Below are 24948 nucleotides of genomic sequence, written 5' to 3' on the forward strand. Positions count from 1 at the left end.
TGTTTGTATACTTTGGAGATTAATCCCTTGTTGGTTGCTTCATTTGAAAATATTTTCTCCCATTCTGTGGGTCGTCTTTTTGTTTTGTTTATGGTTTCCTTTGCTGTACAAAAGCTTTTAAGTTTCATTAGGTCCCATTTGTTTATTGCTTTTATTTTCATTACTCTAGGAGGTGGATTGTAAAAAGATCTTGCTGCAATTTACACCAGAGGGTGTTTTGCCTATGTTTTCCTATAAGAGTTTTATAGTATCTGGTCTTACATTTAGGTCTTTACTCCATTTTGAGTTTATTTTTGTTCATGGTGTTAGAGAATGTTCTAATTTCATTCTTTTACATGTAGCTGTCCAGTTTTCCCAGCACCACTTATTGAAGAGACTGTCTTTTCTCCACTGTATATTCTTGCCTTCTTTGTCATAGATTACATGACCATGGTGCATGGGTTTATCTCTGGACTTTCTGTCCTGTTCCATTGAGCTATATCTGTTTTTGTGCCAGTACCATACTGTTTTGATTACTGTAGCTTTGTAATATAGTCTGAAGTCAGGGACCCTGATACCCCCAGCTCTGTTTTGCTTTCTCAAGTTTGCTTTGGCTATTCAAGGTCTTTTGTATTTCCTTAAAAACTGTAATTTTTTTCTTCTAATTCTATGAAAAATGCTATTGGTAATTAGATGGGGATTGCATTGAATCTGTAGATTACTTTGGATAATATTGTCATTTTGGCAATATTGATTCTTCCAATCCAAGAACATGGTATATCTCTCCATCTGTTTGTGTCATCTTTGATTTCTTTCATCAGTATCTTATAGTTTTCTGAGTACAGGTCTTTTGCCTCCTTAGGTAGGTTTATTCCTAGGTATTTTATCCTTTTGATGTGATAGTAGACGGGATTGTTTCCTTAATTTCTCTGTCTGATCTTCCACTGTTAGTGTATAGTAATGCAAGAGATTTCTGTGTATTAATTTTGTAACTCATTGATGAGCTCTAGTAGTTTTCTGGTAGCATCTTTAGGATTTTCTATGTATAGTATCATGTCATCTACAAACAATGACAATTCTACTTCTTCTTTTCCAATTTGGATTCATTTTATTTCGTTTTCTTCTCTGATTGCTGTGGCTAGGACTTCCAAAACTATGTTGAAAAACTTCCAAAACTAAGTGGCAAGAGTGGACATCCTTGTCTTCTTCCTGATTTTAGAGGAAATGCTTTCAGTTTTTCACCATTGAGAATAGTCATTCCTTTTTGACTTTGGAGAGGGAGCCAAGGGCATGTGTCTACAAGTGATGACCACCAGTAGGATGGTCAAGGAGCAGCTTTAGGATTGAGGTTCTTTGGGAGAAAATAGATTAGATGAGGGGCAGATGGCTTACAATTGTACTTTTGTCCCGAAGAAATAGGAACTAATTGTAAATCAAGTATACCCATCTGCTCAGGCTGCCATAAAAAAAATACCATAGACTGGGCGGCTTAAACAACAGAAGTCTATTTTCTCACAGCTCTGGAGGCTGAGAAGTCCAAATCAAGGTGCTGGCTGATTTGGTTTATGGCAGAATCTCTCTTCCTGGCCTATAGGTGGCCCCCTTCTCACTGTGTCCTCATATGGCAAAGGGAGAGAGAGAGAGCTCTCTTCTTATAAAGCCACAGTCCTATCAGATTAGGGCCTCACTATTGTGACCTCATTTAATTTTAATTACCTCCATGAAGGCCCTATTTCCAAATACAGTCACATTGCCACTTGGGGCTTCAACATATGAATCTTGTGGCAGGGGTGGGGGGGGGCAGGGTCACAAATATTTGGTCCATAACCTCAAGTCTGATCAGAACTATCCTTTGATAAATATTCCTAAAACCAGCTGTTGACAAAGGCCAAGTATGTGAGACACCTGGAGTGAATACCCCATCCCACAAATCAAAGGAGTCTGCACATCTGGTCTTGGGTTTAAGCTAGTGATGTGAAGTCACATTTCAAATCTCACTCACCCAAACATAATGATACGAAAGCAGATAAGTAAAACAAGCAAACGAACAACACAAATAAAAACAGTAATTAAAAGAACAAGCTGGGCTTTCCTGGTGGCGCAGCGGTTGAGAGTCCGCCTGCCGATGCAGGGGATGCGGGTTCTTGCCCCGGTCCGGGGGGATCCCACATGCTGTGGAGCAGCTGGGCCCGTGAGCCATGGCTGCTGAGCCTGCGCGTCCGGAGCCTGTGCTCCGCAACGGGAGAGGCCACAACAGTGAGAGGCCCGCTTACCGCAAAAAAAAAAAGAACGAGCTGGTAGCCATGGCAAAAGGAAGGCGTGAGCCTGGTGTCACCCCCAACCTACTCCCTAGCTCGACCAGGCTCTGAAATAATCCTGAATAGGGTCTTACTAGCTACCATTTACTTTCCCAACTGGGAGAAGAGCAGGCCAGGGAAATTTCCACAAGTACATGAAGCCAGCCATGAACACCTTTATTCTGCCTTGCCCCAAAGAGACAGGAAAATAAGCTGTGATTCTCCATTTCAATATCTCTTGCTGGGAGGAAAATGGAAAAGGAAAGGCAGACCAATAACAAATTCCTGGATCTAATTACCTCTAGGGAAAAAAAACAATAGGAATTTCACCAAATAGAGGGCAAAAGGGAAAATAAATAAGGCAAGATCTTGGGGGTGAGCAGGAAGCAGAGGAGGAGGTGCTGGAAAGTCCCAGATGAAGCCCCCTTGAAAGAGGAGCCCCCTTCATTCCCTGAGGGGTCTGTGTAGGGTTTGCATAGGGTTTATCACCTTCTGCTTTGGAGGCTGAGAGAGAAAACAGCAAAGAGAATAGCGAAGCCCAAGCTGACTTTTTTGCTCTTAGAGCAAAAACGAGTTGCAAGGCTCACGTTGAATTGAAAAAAACTATCCAACCCCAAGGATAGCCCCCACTGTGACAGGCAACAGTACCGACAAAGTGGTGGCCTGGGCTGGGCATGGGACACACTTGCTGAGGAATCCAGCACAATGAATGTGGTTGATGCTGTGACCACTTTACCCCCCCAAAGAAAACGCTTCCACAGACAATGTGCCAAAGGAGTAGCTTGCTAATGTGTGTGTCACATGCTCACCCTGTAGTAATGACCTTATTGACTTTCATGTAGTCTTCATAAATTAAGAAAATTAACCCTCTGTCAAACACGTTGCAGATATTTTCTCCTGGATTGCCTTCTTTTGATTTTCTTTAAGATACATTAAATCAATTTTACTACGCTTTCTTCTAAAATCTTTAGATATTGTTTTTTAAGTGACCTATATGGGAAAAGAATCTAAAAGAGGGTGAATATACGTTGCTGTGTGGTAGAAACACAACATTTTAAAATCAACTATACTCCAATAAAATTTTTTTAAAAACTCAAAAAAAATTCAGTAAGAAAAAAATGAGCAATCAAATAGAAAAATTGGTAAAATATTAAAATAAATGACAGAAGAGAGGAAGGGAGGGAGGGAGGAAGTGAGGAAAGATATTAGGAAGGAAGTGAGGAAGGAAGGAAGGAGGAATCTCAACACCCTGCATGTTAAGAGGTAATAATAAAAGAAAAATACACTGTAGAACAGTATTATTCTCTGAGATTTATTAATCCAGCTAAGCCAGTCTTCTACTCCATTCAGTTCTTTTCATTAAGGTTTATACGTAGCACGGACTCAATATATATGCTGGCTGGCTGGATGAATGAATGAATAATACCAAAGAGGAGGAAAAATGTGATAAATTCTTGAATGATACGGAGAAGTGATTCAGCTAAGTTTTTATGCTTAAATATCCTTGATTAAGAGACATCAAGAAGTAGATATTAAATTTGTTTCTCTCAGCCAAAAAATATTAATCAAGCGTTTATTATAGTCAATCCTTATCTCTTTTGATCCTCAAATGTTGTGAGGGAGATATCATTACCTCCACGTATAAGTGACAAAACTGAGACTCTGAATGTGAACGAGACCTATCCAAGATCGCACAACTAGAGATGCCAGAGCTTGGATTTGAAACCAGCTGTGTCCAACTCCAGAGAGCTACACTCCATCCCCTTTCACTGATGTTGAGCTTCCCACAAAGGTGGCCAGAAATGGACAGTCCTGAGGTTCAGTGTCTGTCATGAGTAACAGAAAAGGGAGTTACAAAAAGCAAAACAAAGGCGTATTCAAAGGAGAGAAGGAATTTGTAGAGGCTGGACTTTAGGGTTGTTGCGTGTCATTTGTTGTAGAGAAGGTGGGTAGTAATCTCTGTTAAATGCTGTCTGGTCTATTTTGCCTCCCTTCACTTTGGATGAATTTTCCTAGGCGTAGTGTTTATCCTTTGCACCCTTACATATTATCACAAAACACCTGGATAAGAAACCTGGTTGCTACTGAAGCAGCTGCGTAAATGCATAAGCCCATGCCATTACCAAGGATTGGAATTTTTTTCTTGAGGTTAAATGTATTTTAGTTTATCGCTGTTGGAACCACATCACTAAGAGGAGTCGCATCACTGACTTTTACAATCATTTTACATAGTGTTGGTGCCTTGATTGTAGAGAGCAGTTTGTGGGGAAGTATAACAATACAAAGACTCAACTTCTCTTCAAGTCCTGTCTTCTCACTGACACTCTGTTCTTGCTCCGTAAGTTGGTCTTTGATCTCCTTTAGTTTTACTTGCACTTGGATTCTACACCTAGAAAGCGAGCTTGGCACTCTAGGATAAAGTAAGGTCTAATGGAGCTCATCTCCCCTAACAATCAGTTGCTTAAAAAGAACATAAATTGATGTTTATGCATGTGGAATAATGGCTTTTCTCCATTTGAGCTTGGAAGTTAAATATATGTGACAAACGCCTTAAACTCTGCGACCAGTTTTCTTCCATTTTAGTACCACTGTGAAGGCAACAGAGTTTAGCCTGTTAAGGGACGTCTCATCTGTATACATCAACTTGGCATTTCTCAAAATTTCATACAGATACCATTTGTTGCCCTGAAACCACACTCCTTCTCGGATGGGGCTCCAACCCAGCCAAAAGTCAGACTGGAACTTGAACCCAGGATCCCTGACTAGGAGGGGACTCAAACGCATTGTCTTTTCATTGAAACCGCTCACCTGGTGTCAGGACTTACTGAAGCTCATGTTCCTTAGTCTCGATGCAGAAAGAATTCAGCGTGAGGCAAAGTGATAGGCAAAGAATGAGTTTATTAGCATAGGACACTTGTGAGAGATATAAGCGGGCAGGCAAGGGAGTGCAGCCCTGAGAACAAAGAGGGCTACATTTTTATAATCAGAGGGGAGGTGGGGGAAGACCACCTTCTCCCTCATTTTTGGGGAGATGTCAAGGTTTACATCATTAGTGCCTTCTTTGACCCTATGTGGTCTGACCGGGATTGTCATTGAGCTATTTTAATCATATGTATATTAGCAAAAGGGTGATGACATATACTAAAATATGGCAATTCATCTCAGGTTTCAGTATAATGTCCCCTTTCACCTAGTTCCTTTCCCCTTTCACTTATATTCGTGTCTTGACTACATGCAGAAATGCAACTCTTCAAGGACCATTTACTCCCTGACTTCATGTAACAAGATTCAGACCCCATATCTATTGTCTTGTATTTTTAACTATCAGGATTTGTGGCTTGAGAGTGCCTTGCACTTGAATGTGCTTGGTCTTCCTTCAAGGTAGTGTAGATTGTTGCTAGGTTACTAGATTCTTTTCTTGAGTGGTCATTAGCTTACAATAGTCTCCCAAACTCCCTTAAAATTCCCTCTGTCTTTAAACCCCTAGTGGGATTTTTCAACTAACTATTTAAGTATCCTACTCTATCCCTATCAGCTCTATAGATGATTTTAGGTGATATCAAAATTAACATATTTATTATTTATTCACACATATTTATTATCATGTGTGAAAAAAGTAGGCACAAATTAAGCTCACAGTTTTATAGCTGTGATTGCTATGGGACAAAATTAAGAAGCAGTGTTAGGCCTGAGTCAATTAAAAACATTATTAGTTGTCACCACAGTAATGCTGCGTAACAAGCCATCTTCAATTTCAGAGGCTTAGAACAACGATCATCCATTCTTTTGTTCAGAGAGGATCAACCACATCTAGTCTGGGCCAGGAAGGATGTCAGGCTGTGAGTTGAGTTCAGGTCTTATCCTCCTTAGATCAGCTGCTGCCTAAAGCATGTTCTTCTTGGGGCAAAAGGCAGGAGCACAAGAGGGCAAACCCCAACTGTACAAATGCATTTCAAGCCTCTGTTTGACTCACTTTTGCTAATATTCCATGAGCCAAAGCAAATTCCATGACCAAGCCCAATGTCAGGGAACAGTCAAGTCAACTCCTGTAGGGGTGGAAGACAGGAAGTGAGCCTTTTGAAACAATTGCCTAATCCATTACATTAATAATAAAGTTGGAACACAGATATGGCAAAAGTCAAGATGGTTCAAGAATGCTTGCTTTGGTTCAACACACTTTAATTCAATACAATTGAATCCAGACAGGCCCTGCTTTCTATAGCTGTCATGATACCTATGCAACTACACATTCTGAGAAATAATTATTTGTAATTCTATTTGTTGCATGGAGTTTGTCAACACAAATCTCAAAAGAAAAACTTGGAGAATCTTCTAACTTCTCTCCATGTTTATGTATTTTAAAATCTGGTTAATTGTATTCTATATGCATTTCAGTATCTTTTCTTTGTGATGAGACTTGCTTCATTTTATTATTTTTTATGTAATGCAACTAACCTACAAAAGGTTATCATAATCAAGGCTTTGAAGAGGACAGTTGAGGTTGGTAATTGAAAATGAAAATGGTACTGTCTGTCCCAGACTCTTTCTATTTCAGCATCTTTTATCTCCTGCTAGGAGCCCTGAAATGTACCTCATTTGTGTTCCAAGCAGCAGCAATCAAAATGAGGGAAGGACAGGCAAACTGAAATAAATAGGCTGTAGAGGCAATTTTTGTTTTGATCAGATTCTATTGTCTGTGTGAAATGGCATCATTTCTCTGGGGCACTGAGATGCATTGCCCAGCAGGGGAGAAACCGTTAGGATAGTAACAGTTCCACACACATCAGAGTAATAAGTATCTGTCGTTCTTCTCTCCCTCTTTCCAAATACACCACACACACACACACTTGCACATGCATACACATATACACATGCATATTCACATAAGCACGCCATTGCACACATACATAGTCATATATTCATACCACATGCGCATGTATCATGCACACTCATGATATTAAATGAATAATGTCTACCAAACATACCATTAGGGTCTTGAAAAGCAGATCTAAGAGACCTCTGCTCAAGAACATGGCAATATATAGAGCTACAACTATGATTTCTCTGTTCATCTCTGTCATGGATCTCAAAACCTGCCATTACATCTCATGCTAATCTGTGCCAATATGGTGGCATAACCTGAGATTTCTCAAACAATGTACTATATTTTAAAATAATGAGGTTGAAAAGACAAAACGTAAGGCAAACAACTTAAATATTTACTGTCTGAGTTGCCTTTTGGGTTTTGCTTTCTTCAACTTCTTTTTTCCTCTCTCGCCCAGCTCTTAAAAGTGTTTTGTATGCTCCTTCATTTTCATTGAGCATTATTATATTGACTAGCATCCTGTCTATTAGCTAGAAAGTTCTCTGAGATGTCAGAGCGGTATCTCTATAGTAATATCACCAGGGTTATTACCATTGAGAGTAATGACTTTGAAAGAGATTTCCTGGAAGAATCAGCTACAGGTACCCTAGATCCCATCACAAACAATGACACCAAGGAGAAAGTCAAAGAAGTACTGATTAAATCGTGTTAGGTCAATTAACTTTCCTTCCATAGTAATCATGTTATGAAATATAACAATTATGTTGTATTTTAATAAGTTCTGATGGTGTCCAAGGAGTTAGAACATTTTATAGTTATTTTTATAGTGAAAAAGCTGAGGCTTTTAAATACTGTGAGATTTGGTAAAAGTCATTGAAGAAATTAAGTGACCAGCCAGGATATTCTCTTTTATGACATGTCTGTGTCTTGCCCATTTTCTGTTGGGTTCCTTGTCTTTTCTATGTTATATTGTTTTCTTTATGTATTAGTACAAGAGTCCTTTGTAAGTGAGATACATATTATATATATGTGTGTTTGTGTGTATATATACATATATATATATATATATGTACACACACACAAATGGCAAATATCTTCTACTCTGGTTTACTTTGCACTCTCTTAATGGTGTGTTTCGATAAAATAATGATGCTAATTTAAATGTTTTCCATATTATTAGTCTTTTGCCTAATGGTCAGTGCTTTGTAACTGTGTAAGAAATTTTTGCCTCATGATATAAAGGTCTTTTTCCATGTTACCTTTCAAATTTAGTTCTATAAGCTACCTGGAATTTATATTTTCATATAGTGAAAATTCTTCAGTGTAGGTCTACTGTTTTTCCCCCTGAACAAATTCTGTTTTTTCCCTGAAATTTTTTTATTTCAAATTGGAAGTTTGAAAGAAGATTTTGCTAGGTATGAAATTTTACGTTAGTGATATTTTCTTTAAGTGCTTTGAAGATATCATTACATTGTCTCTGGATTCCATGATTTTTATTGAGATGTCATCTATAATTCCTATTGTTGCTATTTTGAAGTTAATGGGTCTTTACTCCTAAATATATATTTTTTCTTTAACCTTGATTTTCTGCAAGTTTACACTGATTGGCCTGAATAAGATTTGCATTGCATTAATTTTGCTTGGGTATCATAATACTCTTAAAGCAATAGCTTGATATTTTCCATTCAGTTTGGGAAATTATCAGCCATTATCTTTTAAAATACTGCTTTTGCCCCATTACTTATAGGATACACCCTATCTCATATGTCTTTTCATCTGTATTTTACCTTTATATTTTCTAACTTAGCTTTCAGTTTGTAAATTCCTTCTTCAGCTGTGTCTAATTGCCACCAAATCCACCTATTGAATTCTAAACTTCATTATATAATTTTCAGTTCTAGAATTTACATCTGACTTTTTTTTAGCATCTAGTCCAGTTAACTTCTTTGCCATGGGAATTCTCCCTCTTGTCACCCAATTCTTAAACACAGTAACCATATTTTAAAGTTGTATCTACAAATAGATCTCTAACATGTCTCTATATATTGTCTTATTGTCTTGGTTTTCAGTGATCCATTCTTGTTCCTCAGGAATGACCGGTAATTTTTTATTGAATGCTAGACACTATGTGCGAAAAATTGTAGAGATAACTTGAGCCTCTGGGTGGCCTTATCTTCTTCCAGAGAGGATTTATTTTTGTTTCTGAAAGGCTGGTAGGATTGAGTAGAGCACTGAAATCGAATCAGAGATTAAATTGATTAAAAGTAGGCCTTCAATTTTTTTTAAGAACTGGTCTATTTCAAGTTCATTGCCCCCCAAGTATAACCCACAGAAAACTCAAGGTACTTATCAGCGCACCTCTTCTTTGGTGGGCCCTGACCTGTAAGTTTTTCCTCTCTCCCCCCAAATCTCATTAAAAAACATCTGAAGGCTCTGTTAAACTTCTTTGTATGTGGAATGTCAGGTTCACCATTTTTCACCTCCTCCAGCTTCTGCTGCATTAATGGCTCTCTAGTGCCTTAATTTCCTCAAATAATCTGTTCAATGTTTCTAGCTGTTCTTGGTGGGAGTGTTATTCTACAGTATGATAGTCTACTTTAGGCAGAAATCCCCTTCTCTAGTTGTGGTGTGCAGGCTTCTCATTGCACTGGCTTCTTTTGTTGTGGAGCACGGGCTCTAGGCGTGCAGGCTTTAGTAGTGGCTTGTGGACTCTAGAGCGCAGGCTCAGTAGTTGTGGCACACGGGCTTAGTTGCTCCGTGGCATGTGGGATCTTCCCAGACCAGGGCTTGAACCTGTGTCCCCTGCATTAGCAGGCAGCTTCTTAAACGCTGCACCACCAGAGAAGCCCTCTCTCTCAGTGTAATCTTAACTTGCATTTTTTTTCGTTAGTAGCAAAGTGAATCACATTTTCACACAACTACAGGCCATTCTTATTTTTTAATTAACTTTCTGTTAGATTTCTTGCTCAATTTTCTATCCAATTGTCAATCTTGTTTATGTTTAGAAGTACTTTATTACCCTTTGTCTATGAAAAAAGGTATAAATAATTTTCCTCAACTGGTAATATTTCTTTTTTTAAACACTTCTTATGGTAGCTTTTCCACCCATAAGTTTGTGTTTATATAAAGTCAAATAGTTCCATTTTTTCTAACTACTTCTGTTTTGAGGCATACTAACTTCCTGCTCCCAAGCTTAGATAACTCCATCAGTAGTTTCTTCTGTAATTGTGTCTGTAAGGAACGTGTTGATGAGCAATTGGAAAATGGTCTATTTTCTAGAATTGACAGAGTGACAAAAGATATGACATGGTTAAGTCCAGCTGGAAGTTTCAAGTTTTGTTTCCGTTTTCCCAACCTAAAAGAACTCATGGGCACAGTCACTTTCATGTTGTTCTTGTAGGACTTGGGTATCCACGAGTCATGTTTCCTTATGTTATCCCCTTCCTGACTTTTCTCATCCACTGTCATGTCATCAACAATATAACATTATTCTACATGGACATCTCCCAAATTCCCACATGTCTAATTCTCAGTTTTCTTCCTCAGCATTAGATGCAAAACTTGTTTGGCATCTCCACTTAAATGACCCTCTTCACCTCCCTTCACTTTGTTTGTTTTATATATTGTCAAGTACTGACCTTCCATCCACCCAGGCTCAAAGATTAGTCACCTTACTTCTTGATTCTCAGCTTCAGTAAATCATTACCAAGAGTACAAGTTAAAGGTATCTTTCTTTGAAGAGATTATACACTGGATCTTTCCTAGCCTTGCTTCACCCTAACAGAGAGGTCAAATTGAACCTAGTCTGGACTCAATAGGCATTCATGTAATGAAACTGAATTTAATCTTTTGTTTAAGTTATGGACTCATCTAGTACTTTCTTTGTATTTTCAAATGCCCTGGCTCTTCAAGCTGTGAAAACATAATAGATATTTAACTAAGAAGTAAGAGATTATTGTCCTTTTGACTATCTGTAAATTTTCTCACAATAAGAAATATGGATGTTAACTCGAGTATAGTGATCATTTTTTCTATATGTACAAATATTGGATCAAGAAAAACAGTCTCCTTACAACTACATTTAGGCATGTTATATAGCTTCAGCCACAGCAAGTGATGACAAGCCTTATGAAACTGTAAATAGAGAACAATTACAACAGAAATTAACTAAAGATGGGATTCTCAACGATCCAAAATGGCGGCATCTGAGGTCTTCTAGGGGAGCAACTGAGCCATTCATTTGTGTTTAAACTTCACTGCCAGGAGAATGAATCTTTCAGCTTTCAGGCATGCCTGAGGCAAAACAGGTTTTCTTTTTTCATTCTCTTCCAAGTTTAAGCTACATAAACTCACACACAAATTTCCCCAAATTCAAATTGTGGGTTGTTCTGATTAAACCAAGTTTTGCCGCTTTCATGCTACCAGCTTTCTAATTTGAGACATTGTGCATGTATGTATGTGATTATCTCACAAATTAGAGAGAATTTAGAATATGACAGCACTAAAGTATTCAAGCAACTCAACCTACTACTTGCTCCTTTAAGCTTTTCTGCAAAAGAAGTTCAATCCCAGGAGTATTTTTAAACTTAAGAGGGCAATGGAGGGTGACAGAACAATTGGCAGTCAGGCTGTTCTAATTCTCTATTAATCAAGGACTATCTTCTTTTTCAGCGCAAGGCGAGGACACACCTAGAGTTCCTGTGAAAAGCGAAGGCTCTGGTGACACAGAAAATTCTACAAGTCCTGATGGTAAGTTTCTGAGCTATTTGAGTCACACAAACTACAAATCTGGCACATTTTCTCTGTGTAATCTAGGATTAAGAGAGCTGTCTATTCTATGAGTCAACGTATTCAGTTTGAACAAGGTAAAGTTCAAAAACCATTTTCTACTGGGAACTAACAAAATTGGCAGCCTTTTGAAAAAAACAGCATGTGCCTCAGTTGAATCTTACTTCCCAACACCAAGGAAACAGTGGGTCATTCCAAGGCTAAACTGAAGTCTAGCGGGTGAACCTTATGGAAACACTCAGCAAACACTCAGCATTCAGAGGAGCCCTGGCTTGAGTTTGGGCTAAGGTTATTCTTGGACCTTCATCACTTCACCTCACTGTATCACACATCAGATGGCTTGGCCAAAAACACAGTGAGTCTTTAAAAGTACTTTATAAATAAATTTACAAAAACCTTTTTTTAGTCACATCTTACTTTGAAGGCATCTAGAAATTGTGAGCCTCAGGAATATTATAGCCTTGCCCCTGCACAATGATACTGGAAGCCCTTTGAAATATCATCATTTAGAAAAACAACTATTTGAGCACACATGATTTCTAAATATTTAATTCCACTTGCCCACAGAGCTTAAGAGAACCAGAATTATTGTTCAGTGATCAACTGTTTATATATATATATATTGTTGTTTGGGTTATTTTAGCCAGGAAAACAAAGCCAATTACTTTGAGTTGATAATGATCTTGGGAAAATTTCAGCCACTGGTAGAAGTTACTTGGTGGTTTTAAATGGTTTCCTATACCATGCATTCCACCCTGCTACAAGGCTTGCCCTCACCTAATTGCCTCCCTTAATTATAAGCCCTTCTGTACCAACTGATTTTTTAATTAAGTACTTTTTAAATTTTTTAAAAAAATTTATACAATTTTTTAAAGGTCACTTTCCATTTACAGTTATTACAAAATATTGGCTATATTCCCCATGTTCTACAATACATCTTTAAGCCTATCATACACCCAAAAAAACTAATTTTTTTTTTAACCCCTGGGCATGCTTTATCTAGGGGAATAATATTGTCAAACCCCAGATTCATTCCATTAAAAGCCACCCCATGTTGGTGATGCTCGGTTGAATGAAACCTTCCCCAGCCTTGTTGTGACACTATAGGCACGGTTCTTAACTAGTTCTCTGCAAAGCATGTTCCAAAGAATACGAGGTCCATGCAATGCTCAATGAATAAAAGGGAGATAAATGTGGGAAATCTTGGAGATTTGCCATGCACATTCCAGGCTCTCCAAAGTCTCAGCTGTAAAGAAACTTCTTAACATCATTTAACATTGCTTTTCCCAAACTTATTTGATCATGAAATGCTTTTCATACTAACACTTATTAGGTTTTGGAACTAGGGACCCGTGGGTTGGAGGAAGGAACAGAAAAGGAACACTCACCCATATTTTTGTAGACCAGGATAGAAAGTGCATACATTATTCTTTTTTTTAGAGGTACACTTCCTGTAATTGGCCAGTTTATACCTGGGGTAAAGAATGGGCTCACACATCATTAGAAACCAAGGGTAGTTTGCAGGAGGAACAAAGAGACCTCCTTGAGAGAGAGTTGGGTGGGCTGCCATCCAATGTCATTCCCTCTTTCAAGTCTCTTTGGAATGTGAGATCCAGCACCTGCCACTGTTTTTCTTGAACATGAAAACTTGATTAAAGTAAAAGAGATTTCGGGCTTTCCTGGTGGTGCAGTGGTTGAGAGTCCGCCTGCCGATGCAGGGGACACGGGTTCGTGCCCCGGTCCGGGAAGATCCCACATGCCGCGGAGCGGCTGGGCCCGTGAGCCATGGCCGCTGAGCCTGCGCATCTGGAGCCTGTGCTCCGCAACGGGAGAGGCCACAACAGTGAGAGGCCCGCGTACCGCAAAAAAAAAAAAAAAAGTAAAATAGATTTGGATTGTTGCTTTTGTTCCAACAAATGAAGACTATCCAAATGAGAACAGAGGTTACTTATTCAGAGCTACCAAAGCATGGGTGCCACGCAGCCATCATCACTTGTGTCTGGCCAGCTCAAAGGCAGGGAGGGAAGTGGGGAACTTCTAACAAGAGGGAAGACTTCAGGCATCCTTGATTGGAGGTTGCTGGTAAGGGGAAGCTGCACTTGGGCTAACTAGAAGTGGCTGATTGGTTTGGGAACATATTTGGCTTTCCCCGGCTGGTCCTGTGTTGGGAGCATGGAGTAAAATACAGGGAAGCTGGCAGTCACTGACCAAGTCCTGACCATTCTGAGCTGCTTGCTCCAAAGGTTTGAAGTCAGAATTCTATTGTTATGTTTGGCCTAGCCATTGTTCATCTGTATAAGTCTTGCAGTTTATAATATGGGCTTTGATGCTTTAAAAATACCAATCTAATTAAACCTACTGACCCTTGAGAATTTCCAGTGTCTGCTATGCCTGCTCTGGGCTCCTGGACAATGGTAGTAATGAATTCTGTGTGCTATTTGTATGCAAATGCTTACAAAGAACACACCGTAGAGTAAAAGCACACGTTTTATCATTGCTGTGCGATCTGGTTAGTTGTTTTGCTTTTCTATTTCATGGTGTCCACTGCCAGTGCACCCACTGGCAAGTTTACAGTGTCAGTTCTGAATTTCAAAATTGAAGACCTGGCAAACCAAGCAGGCCTACTGGCATTGCTGTTTTAGAGGAAGCTGCTTACCTCTCTGCACGTCGATGATCTGGTTTGCTTTGTTTCCTCTTTATTTTCATAGACATCTATTAAGGCCTTTGAATTTACCTAAGGATGGTAATAAATACACACAAAATATCAACCCAAAACTCTGGTATGAAATGACAACTCAGCTCCTACAGTTTAGTAAAGAAGCAACTCTGCCCTCCCCATTCCCCCACCAGTAAAAATCTATAAGAGTGGCCCCCAAATCTTGAATGAATGAAAACAAACTGAAAGAAGTATAAGCTAGGAAATCAAGAATGTAACAATTCACAGGCCATTTTAATATGTTTAAGAGATTTGGGTTTAACAAATCTTTAACCTTTTTGTTTTCCTTTCTGGTTCCAGTTGAAATGAATAATCAGGTTGACAGTGTAAATGACCCAACAGAGAGTCAGCAAGAAGATTAATAGGTAAGTTGCCTCTGTTACAAGATTTTCAATTGATTAAATGGGCCAGCCATAGAAACTGTTTGTAAGAGGCATGTTGGATTCCCCTCAGTTCTATCCAGTCCCATGGATAGAACTTTTAAACGTTTAAAAGTTTAGCTTCAGACTAAACTTTTAAAATATTTATACCAAATAACATATTGTAAGAAACTTACCATCTTTAAAGGAAAAAGATAAGCTACAGCACATCCAGATCATGCAATACCCTGGTTTTCTGAGCTTTGATAACAAGAAAAAAAATTTTCCATGCATCTCACCTCCTGGCTTCCTGGAGTGATCAAATTATTTCAGCAACCCCAAGCTGATTCTGAAGCATTGCTTTTCCAGAAGTTACCTGCTGAGTTGTTTAGTATATCTGTTTTGAAGCCTAACACTAAACTTTGCCCTGGAGAATGTGAAAGGAATTTGAGTGTATTTGGGCTGATAGAAGCCCGCCTTATGTCCCGTCCTCTCACACCACTACCTGTGGACCTGCACCTCTACACCAAGGTTTGTGGAGTTGAAGGAGCCTCACGGAATTCCACGGGAACATAAATGGGGTCAGATGATGATTACGAGTTTTTCCAGACCAACCTGTAACACTTTTCTGTATCTTGAGGGCTGGAGAGAAGAATTAAAGAAAAGAAGCCAGCCTAGCTATTCTGATTCCTAGCTTAAAATACTAAGCTGTGAAAAACAAACTATGGGATAAACGAATTGTGCATCATCCAGGGCAAGACACAAATATGTTGATACGGTTGCCTCTGTCGACTGAAAAAAAAAAAGCACAACCTAAAAGTTGAGAATTATGTTTTATTTGGTGGACCTTCTGAGGACTTCAAGCCTAGGATAGCTCGTCAGGACTGCTCTGAAGAGGTAAGGGGGGAAGCAGGAACTATAGGAGTTTTACAACCAAGACCAGGTAGTTGGAACATGAAAAGATTACTGTTAATTAAAGAAAACCAGCTATCTCAAGTTAATGAATTTAGCCCTTTTCTACTTATGGGAAGATGCAAGAATCTGGGCTCTTTGGAATCATTCCTTTGATGTGCAGCTTAGCTATCTGGGGCCAATATCCTGTTCTTTCCCATCCTGAGTCCCCTGGGGGTGCACCATTAGGGGTGGCTGACGACTTACCATGGAGCGACAGAATATGACAGGCAATATTTTTCATTCACAGTGCTTCTCCATGGTCATAAATTGGACCAGCATTTGGAAGCAAAAAAACACAAATTATTATGATTAGTATAACTAGTAGTAATCTGGTTGCAATAAACCATCAAGTCCACAGGAGAGCTAGCTGGAGAAGCCAAATACTAGAAGGATCAGGTAAAGAGAAAAAGATAAATGTTTCATCTTTGTCTACAAAGGTATACTTTATCAACATGTAGGTCATAGCAGAAGAGAAAAGATTTTTTTCTGGAAAAAAAACTTAGAAGTATATTTCAGAAAGTGATAAAATTATAAATTATATTTATCAGTTAATTAATTCCTGATGAGGTCCTGAGCCAAGATGGTGGAGTAGAAGGACGTGCTCTCACTCCCTCTTGCGAGAACACCAGAATCACAACTAGCTGCTGGACAATCATTGACAGGAAGACACTGGAACTCACCAAAAAAGATACCCCACATCCAAAGACAAAGGAGAAGCCACAATGAGACGGTGGGAGAGGCACAATCACAGTAAAATCAAATCCCATAACTGCTGGGTGGATGACTCACAGACTGGAGAACACTTATACCAGAAGTCCACCCACTGGAGTGAAGGTTCTGAGCCCTGTGTCAGGCTTCCCAACCTGGGGGTCTGGCAACAGGAGGAGGAATTCCTAGAGAATCAGACTTTGAAGGCTAGCGGGATTTGATTGCGGGACTTTGACAGGACTGGGGGAAACAGAGACTCCACTCTTGGAGGGCACACACAAAGTAGCGTGTGCATCAGGACCCAGTGGAAGGAGCAGTAACCCCATAGGAGATTGAACCAGACCTATCTGCTAGTGTTGGAGGGTCTCCTGCAGAGGCAGGGGGTGGCTGTGGCTCACTGTGGGGAAAAGACACTGGCAGCAGAAGTTCTGGGAAGTACTCCTTGGCATGAACCCTCCCAGAGTGTCATTAGCCCCACCAAAGAGCCCAGGTAGGTTCAAGTGTTGCATTGCCTCAGGCCAAACAACCAACAGGGAGGGAACCCAGCCCCACCCATCAGCAGTCAAGCAGAATAAAGTTTTACTGAGCTCTGCCCACCAGAGAAACAGTCAGCTCTACCCACTACCAGTCCCTCCCATCAGGAAACTTGCACAAGCCTCTTAGCCTCATCCACCAGAGGGCAGAAGCAAGAAGAACTACAATCCTGCAGCATGTGGAACAAAAACCACATTTACAGAAAGATAGACAAGATGAAAAGGCAGAGGGCTATGTACCAGATGAAGGAACAAGATAGAACCCCAGAAAAACAATGAAATGAAGTGGAGATAGGCAACCTTCCAGTAAAAGAATTCAGAATAATGATAGGGAAGATGATCCAGGACCTCAGAAAAACAATGGAGGCAAAGATGAAGATGCAAGAAATGTTTAACAAAGACCTAGAAGAATTAAAGGACAAACAGAGATGAACAATACAATAACTGAAATGAAGAAAAACTACACTACAAGGAATCAATAGCAGAATAACTGAGGCAGAAGAACGGATAAGTGACCTAGAAGACAGAATGGTGGAATTCACTGCTGTGGAACAGAATAAAGAAGAAAAGAATGAAAAGAAATGAGACAGCCTAAGAGACCTCTGGGACAACATTAAACGCAACAACATTCGCATTATAGGGGTCCCAGAAGGAGAAGAGAGAGAGAAAGGAACCGAGAAAATATTTGCAAAGATTATATTCAAAAACTTCCGTAACATGGGAAAGGAAATAGCCATGAGAGTCCCATACAGGATAAACCCAAGAAGAAACACGCCGAGACACATAATAATCAAACGGGCAAAAATTAAAGGCAAAGAAAAATTATTGAAAGCAGCAAGGGAAAAACGACAAATAACATACAAGGGAACTCCCATAAGGTTAACAGCTGATTTCTCAGCAGAAACTCTACAAGCCAGAAGGGAGTGGCACGATATATTTAAAGTGATGAAAGGGTAGAACCTACAAGCAAGATTACACTACCCAGCAAGGATCTCATTCAGATTCGATGGAGAAAGCAAAAGCTGTACAGACAAGCAAAAGCTAAGAGAATTCAGCACCACCAAACTAGCTCTACAACAAATGCTAAAGGAACTTTTCTGAGTGGGAAACACAAGAGAAGAAAAGGACCTACAAAAACAAACCCAAAACAATTAAGAAAATGTTAATAGGAACATACATATTGATAATTACCTTAAACGCGAATGGATTAAATGCTCCAACCAAAAGACACAGGCTTGCTGAATGGATATAAAAACAAGACCCATATATATGCTGCCTACAAGAGACCCACTTCAGACCTAGGGACACATACAGACTGAAAGTGAGGGGATGGAAAAAGATATTCCATGCCAATGGAAATCAAAAGAAAACTGGAGTAGCAATACTCATATCAGATAAAATAGACTTTAAAATAAAGAATGTTACAAGAGACAAGGAAGGACACTACATAATGATGAGGAGATCAATCCACGAAGAAGATATAACAATTATAAATATATATGCACCCAACATAGGAGCACCTCAATACATAAGGCAACTGCTAACAGCTATAAAAGAGGAAATCAGCAGTAACACAGTAAGAGTGGGGGACTTTAACACCTCACTTACACCTATGGACAGATGATCCAAAATGAAAATAAATAAGGAAACAGAAGCTTTAAATGACACAATGGACCAGATAGAGTCAATTGATATTTATAGGACATTCCATCCAAAAACAGCAGATTACACTTTCTTCTCAAGTGTGCATGGAACATTCTCCAGGATAGATCACATCTTGGGTCACAAATCAAGCCTCAGTATATTTAAGAAAATTGAAATCATATCAAGCATATTTCCTGGCCACAACACTATGAAATTAGAAATGAATTACAGGGAAAAAACAGGGAAAAAAACCCGTAAAAAACACAAACAAATGGAGGCTGAACAATACGTTACTAAATAACCAAGAGATCACTAAAAAAAAGAGGAAATAAAAAAATACAGAGCCAAATGACAATGAAAACATGACAATCCAAAACCCATGGGATGCAGCAAAAGCAGTTCTAAGAGGGAAGTTTATAGCTATACAAGCCTACCTCAAGAAACAGGAAAAATCTCAAACAATCTAACCTTACACCTAAAGGAACTAGAAAAAGAACAAACAAAACCCAAAGTTAGCAGAAGGAAAGAAATCATAAAGATCAGAGCAGAAATAAATGAAACAGAAACAATAGCAAAGATCAATAAAACTAAAAGCTGGTTCTTTGAGAAGATAAACAAAATTGATAAACCTTTAGCCAGACTCATCAAGAAAAAGCGGGAGAGAAATCAATAAAATTAGAAATGAAAAAGGAGAAGTTACTGCAGAAATACAAAGCATCCTGAGAGACTACTACAAGCAACTCTATGCCAATAAAATGGACAACCTGGAAGAAATGGACAAATTCTTAGAAAGGTATAACCTTCCAAGACTGAACCAGCAAGAAACAGAAAATATGAACAGACCAATCACAAGTAATGAAATTGAAACTGGGATTAAAAAGCTTCCAAGAAACAAAAGTCCAGGACCAGATGGCTTCACAGGTGAATTCTATCAAACATTTAGAGAAGAGCTAACACCCATCCTTCTTAAACTCTTCCAAAAAATTGCAGAGGAAGGAACACTCCCAAACTCATTCTATGAGGCCACCATCACTCTGATACCAAAACCAGACAAAGATACTACAAAAAAAGAAAATTACAGACCAATATCACTGATGAATATAGATGCAAAAATCCTCAACAAAATACTAGCAAACAGAATCCAGCAACACATTGAAAGGATCATACAGCATGATCAAGTGGGATTTATCCCAGGGACGCAAGCATTCTTCAATATACACAAATCAATCAATGTGATACACCATATTAACAAGTTGAAGAATAAAAACCATAGATCATCTCAATAGATGCAGAGAAAGCTTTTGACAGAATTCAACACCCATTTATGATTCAAACTCTCCAGAAAGTGGGCATAGAGGGTACCTACCTCAATAAAGGTAATAATAATAAAGGCCATATACAACAAACAAAAGGTAATAATAATAAAGGCCATATACAACAAACCCACAGCAAACATCATTCTCAATTGTGAAAAACTGAAAGCATTTCCTCTAAGATCAGGAACAAGACAAGGATGTCCACTCTCACCACTATTATTCAACATAGTTTTGGAAGTCGTAGCCACGGCAAGCAGAGAAGAAAAAGAAGTAAAAGGAATACAAATTGGAAAAGAAGAAGTAAAACTGTCACTGTTTGCAGATGACATGAGACTATACATAGAGAATCCTAAAGATGCCACAGAAAACTACTAGAGCTAATCAATGAATTTGGTAAAGTTGCAGGATACAAAATTAATGCACAGAAATCTCTTGCATTCCTATACACTAATAATGAAGAATCTGAAAGAGAAATTAAGGAAACAAACACTCCCATTTACCATTGCAACAAAAACAGTAAAATACCTAGGAATAAACCTACCTAGGGAGACAAAAGACCTGTATGCAGAAAACTCTAAGACACTGCTGAAAGAAATTAAAGATGATACCAACAGATGGAGAGATATACCATGTTCTTAGATTGGAAGAATCAATATTGTGAAAATGACTGTACTACCCAAAGCAATCTACAGATTCAATGCAATCTCTATCAAATTACCAATGGCATTTTTTACGGAACTAGAACAAAAATCTTAAAATTTGTATGGAGACACAAAAGACCCCGAATAGCCAAAGCAGTCTGGAGGGAAAATAACAGAGCTGGAGGAATCAGACTCCTTGACTTCAGACTATGCTACAAAGCTACAGTAATGAAGACAATATGGTACTGGCACAGAAACAGAAACATAGATCAATGGAACAAGACAGAAAGCCAGAGATAAACCCATGCACCTATGGTCAACTCATCTATGACAAAGGAGGCAAGGATATACAGTGGATAAAAGACAATCTCTTCAATAAGTGGTGCTGGGAAAACTGGACAGCTACATGTAAAAGAATGAAATTAGAACACTCCCTAACACCATACACAAAAATAAACTCAAAATGGATTAGAGATCTAAATGTAAGACCAGACACTATAAAATTCTTAGAGGAAAACACAGGAAGAACACTCTTTGACATAAATCACAGCAAGGTCTTTTTTGACCCACCTCCTAGAGTAATGGAAATAAAAACAAAAATAAACAAATGGGACCTAATGAAACTTCAAAGCTTTTGCACAGCAAAGGAAACCATAAACAAGACGAAAAGACAACCCTCAAAATGGGAGAAAATATTTGCAAACAAAACAGCAGACAAAGGATTAATCTTCAAAATATATAAACAGCTCATGCAGCTCAATATTAAAAAAACAACCCAATCCAAAAATGGGCAGAAGACCTAAATAGACATTTCTCCAAAGAAGACATGCAGATGGGCAAGAAGCACATGAAAAGCTGCTCAACATCACTAATTATTAGAGAAATGCAAATCAGAACTACAGTGAGGTATCACCTCACACCAGTTAGAATGGGCATCATCAGAAAATCTACAAACAACAAATGCTGGTGAGGGTGTGGAGGAAAGGGAACACTCTTGCCCTGTTGGTGGGAATGTAAATTGATACAGCCACTATGGAGAACAGTATGGAGGTTCCTTAAAAAACTAAAAATAGAATTACCATATGATCCAGCAATCCCACTACTAGGCATATACCCAGAGAAAACTATAATTCAAAAAGACACATGCACCCCAATGTTCATTGCAGCACTATTTACCATAGCCAGGTCATGGAAGCAACCTAAATGCCCTTCGACAGATGAATGGTTAAAGAAGATGTGGTACATATATACAATGGAATATTACTCAGCCATAGGAAGGAATGAAATTGGGTCATTTGTTGAGACGTGGATGGACCTAGAGACTGTCATACATAGTGAAGTAAGTTAGAAAGAGAAAAACAAATATCATATATTAACGCATATATGCAGAACCTAGAAAAATGGTACAGATGAACCGGTTTGCAGGGCAGAAATTGAGACACAGATGTAGAGAACAAATGTATGGACACCAAAGGGGGAAAGCTGCAGGGGGATGGGGGTGGGGGTGTGACAAATTGTGCAATTGGAATTGACATGTATACACTGATGTGTATGAAATTGATGACTAATAAGAACCTGCTGTATAAAAAAAAAAAGAACGAAAGCAGCCAAGACAATTTTGAAGAGGAAGAAGATGTGGTAGTGATAAGGTGTGGAGACTTATTTATGCAGTAACAAGACTTTTAAAATAAAACTAGTGTAATGTTGTCATGGGAGTGGGCAAGTACTGTATGTCAGTGTAATAGTTCAGAGTGCTCAAGAAATGACCCACATATAATGAGAACTTGGTGTTATTATAAGTTGGCATTATATTGATCAATCAATATATTGTAGTAGATAATTTTGTATGAAAAAAATCAACTTAATTCTATATCTAGGACTCTTCTTGGAGTTTCAGAGTCATACTCAATGTATCCCAAACTGAACTGATTGTAACTTGTCAAACTATTCCTTTTGTATTCTGTGTATCACTAGCAAAGAAATTTGAGAGATAGTAAGATTAATGCCTGATGAGCTGGATGAAGTCTTCAGGTTTTCCATTAGAGTTTTGTAATTTCTTGTGCAGTTCAGCAGTATGATCTAAAAGTTATCAGAAACTTATATTTGTTAAAAATCCTTCCTATGAATTTTCTTGCAGTTCATTTTATAAAATTATCAGCGTAAAACAATGATTGTCTATAAACAACAAGACTTAAAATGACATGGTTAAAGATATGATTACAATGCAATTGACAAGAAACTCGGATATTTCTGTGACATAACAACATTTTTAAGATAATAACTAGAATTATGACTGATAACATTATACCAGGGCATATCAGATTTTTAGGAATTTCATATACGTTTTGGGATATCTATACTAATGACATTTATCCATAAAATATAACCTAAGGTTCATCTCTAATTACTTGACAATGTTTCTCAAGTAATTTAACTTACCATAGGCCCAATCAGTTTGATATTCTTCTCTGAGATTCCTTAGGGGCCCTCTGAAGCATTTCAAAGTTAGCTGGAGGTCAAAAGTTTTAAAACACTTGGTCAAATAGGATGACAGCTTGTTCACTTAACCAAAGTGACAAAAGATTTCAAAAGTAAATACAGGTCACTTAAAGGCACAGGAGCTCACACAATCTGCTACCAAAGCAGCACTTCAAGAAAACTTTGTTTTCTTAACAGAGAGAGAAAGTGAAACTCCAGTCTTGTACCAGCTTACTTTTAACAAGAAAATCCATCCATCTACTTAATTAATTCAGCCAATCCTGACCATGAACAAAACTCTATTCTCAGGGTTCCTTTTCCACCCCTTTCTGTATGCATATTATTTTGCCCCTTAATTTTCCCCACATCTAGAAACAACCAGCTCTAGGACAAAATTACTTTCTTTTCCCTTAACAAAATGCAATTCCATTTTTCATACCTTCTTTTGTTCACAACACACATCTTACTTTCCTACTGAAATGGTTCCTTTATTATTTCTATTAGCTTTAATTACATGCTTAGAATCCTCAACTCTTAAAAACCTTAATTTCTAGTGAAAACTAAGAAGTAAGCAATTATGAACTGTCTTCTACATTAGCACTCTATATGGCAAACATACATACCAATAATAATTTCTAAAAACATGTGCTTTCTTATAAAAATATCCCAGTGTGGCATCAAACATTTATTAATACTTCTAAACACCTTTAGTTACTCTCTAAAGGGAAGCCAAGGTTCAGTCATTTTTTCAGTATCTTATTTTATTTGGGAATGACCTAGCTATTCAACAAACTCTCATCCTTTAACTTAATTTAGCACAATTCTAAAGTTTCAAGTTACCAGATATTTGGAGAGATTATTTTCAAGTAGACATTCCTAAAACATAATTATTTCTAAAGAGTTCACCCAAAAACTCTTATTTAATCTACTTATAAGAATTTCATCATACCAAGTTAATTTTTTGTTGTTGTTGACAAACTGTGTAACAGAAGGTCAATGCATTGACCTTCAGTAAGCCTAGGTACAATAAACCAGCAAGCTTAAGCTAGCTTTAATACCACATGTTAATTTAATATTGAATACTTTCTAGATCATGTGAACCTGAAATTCATGCTGGGTAGTTTCTTTCATATTTAGAAATATTTAGTTTGTAAGCACTTACTTTTAAGTCAATTAAATAGAGCTCTTTTATAAGTTTAATTTTGATATTTTCCAGAGGTAGACACATCTCATATGTATAACATGTACACAGACGTATAACCAGACAAAACTGGAGATGTCATAGCCTCACTTTAAAAATTTAGTTATGAATTAAAGAATACAATATAAGCTTACTACTTTATAAAGAACAACTGGAATAAATTAAAGTTGCTTGTTCAGATGATTAAGGCTTTACTATTTATGGAAAAGGCTTTCAGATTTGTATTTATTCTTGATAAACCCTTAAGGAGGCTAGGAATTAGATTTTGGCTGAGAGAGCCTTCCCAGCAGTTTTGAAACTGAGCAGGACTCGTGGGGCCTTCCTGGGTACAAATCCTTTCCATGTCCCCCATTTCTTATTTGTAGGAAATAAGCTTCATTCAGCCTCCCTTGACCCTTCCCTTTGTTATAAAGGGTAGATTCAAACAGCTGCTCATCGGGGAAGTGAGGCAATGCAGAAACAAAGGAGGAGCAGTCAAGAAACAATAGTGCAGAGATTAAAGCAGGATT

At 38.2% G+C, this 24948-nt stretch overlaps 1 protein-coding gene across 1 annotated transcript in view; it reads left to right on the forward strand.

The window, feature by feature from the left end:
• Positions 1–24948, forward strand: part of MACROD2 (mono-ADP ribosylhydrolase 2) — a 1989932-nt gene that overhangs the window by 1958033 nt on the left and 6951 nt on the right. The window contains exons 16-17 of the mRNA XM_060031258.1: positions 11773–11850; positions 14906–14970. Of these exons, the coding sequence (XP_059887241.1) occupies positions 11773–11850; positions 14906–14967 (140 nt within the window). The 3' untranslated portion in view covers positions 14968–14970. The remainder of the gene's footprint in view (positions 1–11772; positions 11851–14905; positions 14971–24948) is intronic.

Source organism: Delphinus delphis, chromosome 15, assembly GCF_949987515.2.
Source record: "Delphinus delphis chromosome 15, mDelDel1.2, whole genome shotgun sequence".
Lineage (NCBI taxonomy): Eukaryota > Metazoa > Chordata > Mammalia > Artiodactyla > Delphinidae > Delphinus > Delphinus delphis.